Here is an 11580-nt window from a genome sequence, read left to right as displayed (position 1 = left end):
TATAATTTTAGTGCATAGAGGTTGGATACTATCTGGTCCCAGTGCTTATCAATCCTAATGCAGAACTTAATATAAAATATGTTCTCGATAATGTTACAGCATCTGCTGTATGTATGGGACTCTTCCAGCTGAAGTATAATAAATTAAGATATAGTGGTTTATGAATATATGAACCTAATGCTTTAAGTACACAGGGGTGGATACCATCTAGCCATGGTGCTTAAGCAATCGTAATTTTGATCTTAACTGAATCTATTTTAAAATAGACCATTTACTGTACATGTGGAACTGAACCAGCTAAAGGGGAGTCTTAATAGTTTAGACATAGCCATTGATGATGAACTACCAAACTTATACTTTAAGTACACAGAAATAGATAATATCTGATCTGGGTGCTTATTGAGCCTAATGCATAACTTAATACAAAATATCTTCTAATGTTACAGCATCTGCTGTAGGTATGGGACTCTCCCAGCTGAAGTATGAGAAATGAAGATATAGTGGTTTAATGAATCTACTGTATGAACCTAATACTTTAAGTACACAGGGGTGGATACTATCTAGCCACAGAGCTTTATCAAACATAATTTTGCTCTTAAATGAATCTCTTTTTCAATAAAGTTAGAACATTTACTGTACATCTGGAACTGAACCAGCCAAAAGAAGGTCTAAATAGATTAGATATGAGTGTTGATAAATTACTGAACTTAATACTTTTAATACATAGGGATGGATACTACCTGGTCCAGGTGCTTATCAAGCCTAATGCATAACTCAATATAGAATATCTTTTTAAATAATGTTACAGAATCTGCTGTATATTTGGGACTCCCAGCTGAAGTATAAAAAAATTAAGATATAATGGTTTATGATGAATGTATGAACCTAATACTTTAAGTACACAGGGGTGGATACTATCTAGCCATGGTGCATTATCAAATTTAATTTTGCTCTTAACTGAATCTCTTTCTAAAAAATGTAAGAACAAGTACTGTACATCTGGAACTGAACAAGCTAAAATAGAGTCTAAATAAAATAGATATAGCCTACTGAACATAATACTTTTAGTGCATAGGGGTTGGATACTATCTGATCTGGGTGCTTATCAAGCCTAATGTATAACTTAATAAAGACTATCTTCTTAGAAATGTTACAGCATCTGCTGTATGTATGGGACCCCCACAGCTGAAGTATATGAAATTAAGATATAGTGGTTTATGAATATATGAACCTAATACTTTAAGTACACAGGGGTGGATACCATTTAGCCATGGTGCTTTATCAAACATATTTTTGCTCTTTTTAAATAATGTTAGGCCATTTACTGTACATCTGGAACTGAATCAGCTAAAAGAGAGTCGAAATAGATATGTGTGTTGATAAAATACTGAACCTAATACTTTTAGTGCATACTGGTTGAATACTATCTGGTCCAGGTGCTTATCAAGCCTTATGCATAACTTAATACATAATATCTTCTTAAATAATGTTACAGCATCTGCTGTATGTCTGGAACTCTCCCAGCTAAAGTTTAAGAAATTAAGAAATAGTGGTTTATGAATATATGAACTTAATACTTTAAGTACACAGGGGTGCATACTATTTAGCCACGGCGCTTTATTAAATGTAATTTTGCTCTTAAGTGAATCTCTTTTTAAATAATGTTAGAGCATTTATTGTATGTATGTCTGGAACTCTCCCAGCTGAAATAGAGCATGAGAAATTAAGAAATTGTGGTTTATGATTATATGAACCTAATACCTTAAGAACACAGGGGTGGATATGCTCTAGCCGTTTTGATATCCTGTAACACACAGGGATAGGAAGAAGATTTCAAAGTTTACCTATGTATGGTGAGACCACCGCCGTCCAACTGGATATCCATCAACCGGCTCTCACGCACAGAAAATCCACATCACACCGTTCCAACATAATTCGTGTTTTATTGCCAAAAGGATCACTTCCTATTTTTCCAACAATATGTACATCATGATTTTGCTTTCTATTTACAATATAAACATTCATTTCCCAAGGGGTTAAGAAATTATACATCAGCAAATTTTGTACACAACGTCTTTTATAAGAGAGTCCGACCTCCCTTCCAGATGACCACCTAACGTCCAGATGACCACCTTACGTCCAGGTGACCCCACAGGAAGTGATGGGGAACCCACCCTAATTGGTGCAGCATTAAAGCTGAATTTCGATATAAAAATACTCTGTATATATTAATATATCATTACATTTATTTATTTTTTTCAGTGCACGCAGTGTAAGTACCTGGATCTGACTTGGAATCAGTCTTTTTCCAGTCCCTGTACAGCAGAGCTCTGACTGGGAGAAAAAGACAATCAGATGTGGTGCGGGGTGAGGAGACACACTGATAGGGCAGAGAGATAGGCTCATAAGTCTGCTCCTTCTCCTTTCACCGGCCAATCATAGAGTAGGCATGGGGAGTGGACCTGTAAGTGAAAGTGAAACTGCAACAAAGAAAAGATCAGGCCTGCTGAGCTGTGCTGTGCTGTGAGGCAGAGCTGTGTGAATCTTAGGACGGGATGGACAGAAATACAACTCCTTTAAAAGCCCCCCCCCCCATATGTGTATTTAGCTGGAGTTCTGTTTTAAAGGATTCCACTTACAGGGGCCATCTATCACTTCCAACTTAAAGTTCATGCCTACAGCTGTACATCACATTTGCTGTTTGTCACTTTAATTTTGTTGGCGTTCGCGACACACGGAAGCGTCTCCTGCAGTGTGGGAAGAAGAAAATGTCCCCCCCCCGGGTGTTTAGGTGCAAACCATAAAACAAAGTTGCCAAAACCTTTCCATTGTAGTTTGTAGACTCCATCCTCTGGTTTCCTGACCATAACCCAAAAACAAGGCGACCGGCCTGCCAGAGGACACGGTGTCGCAAAATCTGACCTACTTGGCTCCGGAGGTTTGTATTGTAAGTGACCACTGAATTGGGTCAGATTATTTCACTCATATGCTCCAGTTCCAGGAGCAGCGATGGGAGCGCCGATAATCGCCAAATGAGCCCCATACAGTGCGCCTTTTCTGCGCCGCTCAGGATCTACATAGTGTGTTAAATCATTCTTCCTTCTCTCTGGAGCTGGGCCCTGGAAAATATCTTCCCCTTTCTACACTGAATTTATCCATTGGAGGTTGGAAGAATTTATTTTTTGGGTTCGGGAAATAATTGTACACCTATGTGCCGCACCACTCGTCCGTCGTTCCACTGAGCCCCCTACAGGGGGGAACTCAAACAGCCAGGATCGATTTTCCTAATTGGTCGCTGTTGTTGTCCTACATTATATGCCATGGCATACTTCTCCCTCTGCTTCACATAATGCTCCACCTCCTGCACCCTACTACTCCCTCTTCTTAACATCAATGCTCCACCTCCTGCACCCTACTGCTCCCTCTGCTTCACATAATGCTCCAGCTTCTGCACCCTATGGCTCCCTCTGCTTCACACTAGTGCTCCACCTCCTGAAACCTACTGCTCCCTCTGCTTCACACTAGTGCTCCACCTCCTGCACCCCACTACTCCCTCTGCTTTACATAATGCTCCACCTCCTGCACCCCTACAGCTCCCTCTGCTTCACACTAGTGCTCCACCTCCTGCACCCTACTACTCCCTCTGTTTCACATAATGCTCCACCTCTTACACCCTACGACTCCCTCTACTTCACATTAGTGCTCCACCTTCTGTACTCTACTACTCCCTCTGCTTCACACTAGTGCTCCACCTCTTTTGCCCTATAGCTCCCATTCCTTTGTCCTAGCGCACCACCCTACTTGCCCCTAGTGCTTCCCCTCTCTCAACCTAGTGCTCACCTTAGTAATTCTCCTCCCTCTCCCTAGGGATTCGGCTCCTTCAGCCTACTCCCTCTGCTTAACACCAGTGCTCCACCTCCTTCACCCTAGTGGCAACCCTTCTCCCCATCATCTTGGTGCTCCCTTTCATTTGACCTAGGGCACCCCCCCCCCCACTGTGCTCAAGTGCTTTTCTGCTCTCCCTAGTGCTCCCTCTCCCTTGCCCCAATGCACCACCTTCTTCACCCTAGTGCTACCTTACATCATCCTAGTGCTCCCCTTCCTTGGCACTGGCGCTTCCTCACCTTATTGCTACCGCTTTCACCCAAGATCTGCTCCTCCTTTACCCTAGTGCTCTTTTTTTCCTATTATAGCACTTTCCCCCTTGCCCTAGTTGTCCCTGACCTTCATTCTCCACCTCTTGTCCTAGTGCTCCTCTTCCCTCATTCTAGTATTCCTCTTCTTCGCCCAATTACTTCCGCACCTTAGTGCTTCCTCTCTCTTCATAGTGCTCCTTCTTCACCTTGGTGCTCCTCTCCTGTATTTGTCCTCCTCCTCCTTTGCCCAAGTGCTCCATCTCTTGTCTCAGTCCTCCTCCTTCTTCGCCTTGAGGCTCCTCCTCTCTTTCTAGTGCTCTTCCTTCACCATGGTGCTTCCCCTCTTTGCTACACCTCTTGTCCTATTGCTTCTCCTCTTTTGCCCTAGTGCTCCCCCTTTCGGCCCAGTCCTTGATGCTCCCCTTCTTGCCCTAGTCCTCCTCCTTCACTTTGCTGCTCTTCCTCTTGTCCTAGTGCTCCTCCTCCTTTGCCCAAGTGCTCCCTCTGACTAAGGCAATGCAAACAGATAGGGGCTCCTCTCCCGTATTTGTCTCTCTCCCCCTTTGCCCTAGTCCTACCCTCTTACCTCAATCCTCCTCCTCCTCCTTTGCTATAATGCTCCCCTTCTTGTCCTAGTGCTCCACCTCCTTTACCTTGGTGCTCCACCTCTTGTCCTAGTGCTCTTCCTTTACCTTGATGCTCCAACCCTTGTCCTAGTACTCCTCTTCCTTTGCTCTAGTGCTCCTCCTTTCGGCCCAGTCCTCTTATTCCCTTACAATGGTGCTCCCCCTCTTGCCCGAGTCCTCCTAGTTTTATGCTCCACCTCTTGCCCTAGTGCTCCTCTTCCTTTGCCCTAGTCCCCTTCCTTTACCTTGGTGCTCCCCTTCTTGTCCTAGTCCCCTTCCTTTACCTTGGTGCTCCACCTCTTGTCCTAGACTCCTAGTGCTCCTCCTCTTTTACCATGGTGCTCCCCCCCTTGTCCTAGTACTCCTCCTCCTTTACTATGGTGCTCCACCCCTTGTCCTAATGCTCCTCCTCCTTTGCCCAAGTGCTCCCCCTGGCTAAGGCAATACAAGCAGATGGGGATGTAGGACTTTTTCATAGGACAGATCTTCCAGCACTCCCATCATGAACGCACGGATTGGCACCATCGGATCCATATGCAGGTTACTATATGTCAGCATGTAGTAATAGAGCTCTCTGCATTTCAACTGTTGGGGGGGAATCATTTTTTAGCCGCTCTCTTCACTTCCTGTAACAATGTGGGCGGGATCTCAGTGCGACGGTCTTAGCTACGGATGCACCATAACAGCACCAACATGTATAAAGTCTTATAGACCTAAAAGATCTCGCTGTCCAATTAAATAAAACTTTTTTTGGGGGGGGGGAGGGGGTAACCAGAAAATCACCATAAAATGTTATCCTCGTGAAAAAAAAAAATTGTGTCCATCTGTCCAATGCACCATCGTTGCTTCAAACGACGCCGTCTTCCGATTGGCCAGCGCAGGGGGGCCCCTATGTTGGCCCTGCCCGAGGGTTAAGTCCGAAACTTTGTACCTCCAGACCACATTCTAGTCTGCGTCACGACGGCTTGGGCGTGGTGACGGTAACTGCTTCGGGAAAGGGGCACAGCGCCGTCAGGAGGGGCTCGGCGGGCCGGGGCTGCGGCACCGTGGGGGCGCTCTGCGACGGCTGGAAAAGGACCCTCAGCAGGCCGCCTTTCAGCTTCAGCAGCTTCATCTCTCCATTTCTGGAACGAGAGAACAGGGTTTAGAGTGCAAGCTCTTGGGCCAACATAGTTTACTGCAACACAAACTTCCAAAGGATCTACAATTATAGGAAGGACAATACGTGACATGGTCACTTTAGCATAAGGTGTGTCTTAAGGAAATAACTAATACATGTCGTAGCTTCCCAGTTCTTACACGTGGCGTCTGCATTCGTTTTTTTTTTCACGTTTTTTCCCTTTATTTTCACCTGGTGATCCTGCCACCAACACACTTCCTGTCCCAGGGTGACAACACTCCCTGTACTGTAATTTTACTGTTAGGTAGTCACCCTAGCCACTTTAAGACCGCAATATATATATATATATCTACATATACGTTGCGGCTTTGAAGTGGTTTACCAGGGTTATGACTGAATCTATTTTTTTACTCTTTCTTATAAAAGCGATCCAAGCGGCTGATTAGCCGCTGGATCACTTTTAGAAGCAATGGAAGCGGTCAAACCCCGCCGCCGCTGACCGGTTTTTCCCAGGACCTTACCGTACCTAATGGCGAGCCTAGGAAACTATCCGACGGTCCATGCGGCTGGCCATAGAGGTGAACAGAGACTAGGTCATCTCTGATCACCTCTATGATCTAGGAGGACCGAAGCAACGTCATGACATCACTTCTGGTAAACTAAACTATATCTATCTATAGATATAGATATATCTATATCTATATCTATAGATAGATAGATAGATAGATAGATAGATAGATAGATAGATAGATAGATAGATAGATAGATAGATAGATCGATCTACCTATATATATATATATATATATATATATATATATATATATATATATATATATATATATATATATATAAATATATATATATATATATATATATATATATATATATATATATATATATATATATATATATATATATATATATATATATATATATATATTTATTTTTTATTTTTTTTAAACAGAAGATCATTTTTTTTTTTCTTTAGCTTTTAAAGGCAAAGAAGAGATTTGAGGTCTTTTTCGACCCCCAGATCTCTCCGTAAAGAGGACCTGTCATCCCTTATATCTATTACAAGGGATGTTTACATTTCTTGTAATAAGAATAAAAGTGATTAAAAAAAATAACTAATTAAAGAGATAATGTAAAAATGAAAAATAAAATAAATAAATAAATAAAAAATGTAAAGTGCCCCCCATCCCTCCTTTGCTTTTAAAAGAAGAAGAGAGATCTGGGGTCTTATAGATCTCTCCATAAAGAGCGAGAGCAATAATTCTAGCACTAGACCGCCTCTATAACTCTAAACGCGTAACCTGTAAAAATAAGTGTCCCTTATGGAGGTTTTTAAAGCGGGGGTCCACCTATCTATCGTTTTTTTTTTTTTTTAGTTCATTCACAAACTTTTCTTCTCAGCATTACATACTCACATATTGTGTGTAATATGTCCACCTGTGTCAGATTTCGTCGGAAAGAATAACTTATATTATTCACTGCAGGCGGTTTCCATCTTCATTGTGGGCATTTGAAGCCCACAAGCATTTATTTCCTGGATGTGGTGAATGCTGTGCTCCCAGCATTCACCGCTCGTTCCCGCACATGCTCAGTGGCATCCTGGGAAGCCTGAGACTAGCTCCCAGGAGTCTGGGAGAGGCTAGAAACACGCCTACTCCCACGGGAGGAGAACCAGGAAGTGCAAAGAAGAATAGAAAAATAAAAGGTAATTACGGCGATTTAAATTTTTTTAAACGACATGTCAGCATCTAGGCAAGGAAGAGAATACATACAGATATTGTTCAAAATTTGGGTGGAACCCCGCTTTAAGTATCGTGGTTTGTCGCCATTCCACCGGAATTCTGGCAGGATCAACAGGTATTTATTATTGATCAGAAACACTGTCAATGGGATATTTATTAGAGCAAAAGGGAGGAAATAAGTCAAGATGATTGGTCGGGGGTTTTATAGACACTTCCTGAATGCTAAAAAACAGCAAAGCTCCCATTGGCCGGCAAAAGATTGGCGCTGGGATAAGCCAACATTGCCACATTACAAGTCCCAGTCTGCAGGTCTCAAAAGCAGAGATGAAGGAGAGGGACCCCCATAGGGGTAAGAGGGGTTGTCACCTACTTACCTCATTAGTATCCCCAGGAACAGGACAAGGACCATGACAAAACTGACCCCCGCCACAAGCAACACATAGCGGGGGACGGGGGCAGGGGGCTTCTCCGCTGTTATTGCTGTAAGACATTATAGGGAGAGTTATAGAGGAAGGAGCAGAGTCCTCCAGCAGAGTATTTCAGGAGAGGAGAGTTACAGAGGAAGGAGCAGAGTCCTCCAGCAGAGTATTTCAGGAGAGGAGAGTTACAGAGGAAGGAGCAGAGTCCTCCAGCAGAGCAGAGTATTTCAGGAGAGGAGAGTTGTAGAGGAAGGAGAAGAGTCCTCCAGCAGAGTATTTCAGGAGAGGAGAGTTATAGAGGAAGGAGCAGAGTCCTCCAGCAGAGTATTTTAGGAGAGGAGAGTTATAGAGGAAGGAGCAGAGTATTTCAAGAGAGGAGAGTATTTCAGGAGAGGAGAGTTATAGAGGAAGGAGCAGAGTCCTCCAGCAGAGTATTTCAGGAGAGGAGAGTTATAGAGGAAGGAGCAGAGTCCTCCAGCAGTGCAGAGTATTTCAGGAGAGGAGAGTTATAGAGGAAGGAGCAGAGTCCTCCAGCAGAGCAGAGCATTTCAGGAGAGGAGAGTTATAGAGGAAGGAGCAGAGTCCTCCAGCAGAGCAGAGTATTTCAGGAGAGGAGAGTTGTAGAGGAAGGAGAAGAGTCCTCCAGCAGAGTATTTCAGGAGAGGAGAGTTATAGAGGAAGGAGCAGAGTCCTCCAGCAGAGTATTTTAGGAGAGGAGAGTTATAGAGGAAGGAGCAGAGTATTTCAAGAGAGGAGAGTATTTCAGGAGAGGAGAGTTATAGAGGAAGGAGCAGAGTCCTCCAGCAGAGTATTTCAGGAGAGGAGAGTTATAGAGGAAGGAGCAGAGTCCTCCAGCAGTGCAGAGTATTTCAGGAGAGGAGAGTTATAGAGGAAGGAGCAGAGTCCTCCAGCAGAGCAGAGTATTTCAGGAGAGGAGAGTTGTAGAGGAAGGAGAAGAGTCCTCCAGCAGAGTATTTCAGGAGAGGAGAGTTATAGAGGAAGGGACAGAGTCCTCCAGCAGTGCAGAGTATTTCAGGAGAGGAGAGTTGTAGAGGAAGGAGCAGAGTCCTCCAGCAGAGTATTTCAGGAGAGAAGAGTTATAGAGGAAGGAGCAGAGTCCTCCAGCAGTGCAGAGTATTTCAGGAGAGGAGAGTTATAGAGGAAGGAGCAGAGTCCTCCAGCAGTGCAGAGTATTTCAGGAGAGGAGAGTTATAGAGGAAGGAGCAGAGTCCTCCGGCAGTGCAGAGTATTTCAGGAGAGGAGAGTTATAGAGGAAGGAGCAGAGTCTTCCAGCAGTGCAGAGTATTTCAGGAGAGGAGAGTTATAGAGGAAGGAGAAGAGTATTTCAGGAGAGGAGAGTTATAGAGGAAGGAGCAGAGTATTTCAGGAGAGGAGAGTTATAGAGGAAGGAGCAGAGTCCTCCAGCAGAGTATTTCAGGAGAGGAGAGTTATAGAGGAAGGAGCAGAGTCCTCCAGCAGTGCAGAGTATTTCAGGAGAGGAGAGTTATAGAGGAAGGAGCAGAGTCCTCCAGCAGTGCAGAGTATTTCAGGAGAGAAGAGTTATAGAGGAAGGAGCAGAGTCCTCCAGCAGAGTATTTCAGGAGAGGAGAGTTATAGAGGAAGGAGCATTTTCAGCATTGTTCTCTCGCACCTTCTGGTTCCTCTTCTTCTGCTGATGTCATAATGAAGTCCTGAGTGAAATAAAGTTCACAATCAGTAGATAATTCTTCTAATATGGGGTCACCCTCCTCACCCGACTCTCACACTTACCGTCGTTGTGAGGGGCTCGCTTTCCTCTTTTGCTGAAAAAAACAGAACATTGAGGGAATCATTATCACCGACCTCCTCCTCTGCGTCCCATAAAAATCAGAATGATTCAGAATTGGAAGGGCAGCCACATGTAGCGAGGAGCTAAAATGTGACTTTCCACGCATGCACAGGGCAGTTAGATTGCATGGAATGTTTGTTGGGTTTTCAGGTTTGACGAGATGATGTTGGGATGATATTAGATGCCCATTTTATACAGCGCTGTACCTGACCAGGGGGTGCCAACCGTCTCTTCACTCCACGCGCTCCAGGTCACCATAAACTCCTCTTTCGCCCTCACGCGCACCACATGCCGTCTCCTCTGCAGCGCATCGTTGATCATGAAGTGCTCGTCAAAGGTCGTCCCCTGAGGGAAGCAGAATTTCACAATTGTAAGATTACAGAACGGTCACCTAGTTCTTGCTCCATTAACTTTATAATTCTTTATGAATAGTAGTACAGCAGTCTACTTATATGCTTTCTTGATTAGGACAGGTGTGAACTGTCCTTTTCTCATTGAACCATATGACCTGAACGCAGGATGTAATAATCAGTCTCAAGTTTTTACCATCTGCTGGTCATTACTTAGAACTGCAGCTCAGATCAGTGCAGTGCACACCTGCCCTAATCAAGAAAACGTTTAAGTAGATTGCTGGACATTCAGCTATTGCCATTGCTTTCATGATTAGGACAGGTGTGAACTGTTCTACTCTCATTGAACCACATGACCTGAGGGAGCCGCTGTATTTTATCCAGACCAGTAGCAGAAACTATTAGGTTTGCACCATCTTCTGAGGACGTACACCGCATCTCTCTTGCTTGGTAGTTAGCTGTCGACCATGGTGACAGTGCATGTCTACTGAACTCCACAACACAGGATGTAATAATCAGTCTCAAGTAGATTGCTTAAAATTCAGCTATTGCCATTGCTTTGATGATTAGGACGGATGTGAACTCTTTTATTCTCATTGAAACACATGACCTTCCATGAAGAAGCTGTTGTATTTTATACAGCCCAGAAGCAGAAACTATTAGGTTTACAGCATCTGGCCACCAGCCTGCTGACTGCAACTCTCTTCTGTTTCCTTGAACCATCTTCTGAGGGCTTACACTGCATCTACCTTCCTTGGTTGTTGGCTGTCAACCCTGGTGACAGTGCATATCTACTGAACTCCACAATGCAGGATGTAATAATCAGTGTCAAGTTTTTGCCTTCTGCTGGTGCACACCTGCCTTAATCAAGAAAAAATTTAAGTAGATTGCTGGACATTCAGCTATTGACATTGCTTTCTTGATTAGAACAGGTGTGAACTGTTCTATTCTCATTGAGACACATGACCTGCCATAAAGAAGCGGCTGTATTTTATCCAGACCAGAAGCAGAGACTATTAGGTTTGCAGCATCTGGCCTGCAGCATCTACCTTCCTTGGTAGTTGGCTGTCAACCCTGGGGACAGTGCACATCCACTGAACTCTACAACGCAGAATGTAATAGTCAGTCTCAGGTTTTTGCCATCTGCTAGTCATTACTTAGAACTGCAGCTCAGATCTGTGAAGTGCACACCTGCCCTAATCAAGAAAGCGTTTAAATAGACTGCTGGCCTGACTACGAGACCTATTACAAAGCCACCCATGTGTCACGCATCCTGGAATGGTTTCCCTGTCCCCTCCTGAAGGCTTCTGTCGCCATAGAACACGACTTAGCACCGGTAGACCTCCG

General features: G+C 44.1%; 1 protein-coding gene across 1 annotated transcript in view; it reads right to left on the bottom strand.

Annotated features, from left to right (window-relative positions):
* Positions 1-1923: 1923 nt before the first annotated feature.
* The window catches only part of IL6R (interleukin 6 receptor), a 31566-nt gene continuing 21909 nt past the window's right edge, over positions 1924-11580 (bottom strand). The window contains exons 6-10 of the mRNA XM_073609229.1: positions 10090-10228; positions 9826-9857; positions 9707-9746; positions 8011-8116; positions 1924-5886 (exon numbers count right to left, since the gene is read on the bottom strand). Coding sequence (XP_073465330.1) covers positions 5718-5886; positions 8011-8116; positions 9707-9746; positions 9826-9857; positions 10090-10228 — 486 coding nt within the window. The 3' untranslated portion in view covers positions 1924-5717. The remainder of the gene's footprint in view (positions 5887-8010; positions 8117-9706; positions 9747-9825; positions 9858-10089; positions 10229-11580) is intronic.

The sequence above is a fragment of the Aquarana catesbeiana genome, linkage group LG13 (assembly GCF_042186555.1).
Source record: "Aquarana catesbeiana isolate 2022-GZ linkage group LG13, ASM4218655v1, whole genome shotgun sequence".
NCBI classification, from domain to species: Eukaryota; Metazoa; Chordata; class Amphibia; order Anura; family Ranidae; genus Aquarana; species Aquarana catesbeiana.
The sequence above is the reverse complement of the archived record's forward strand: the minus strand, read 5'-3'. Positions and strand labels throughout refer to the sequence as shown.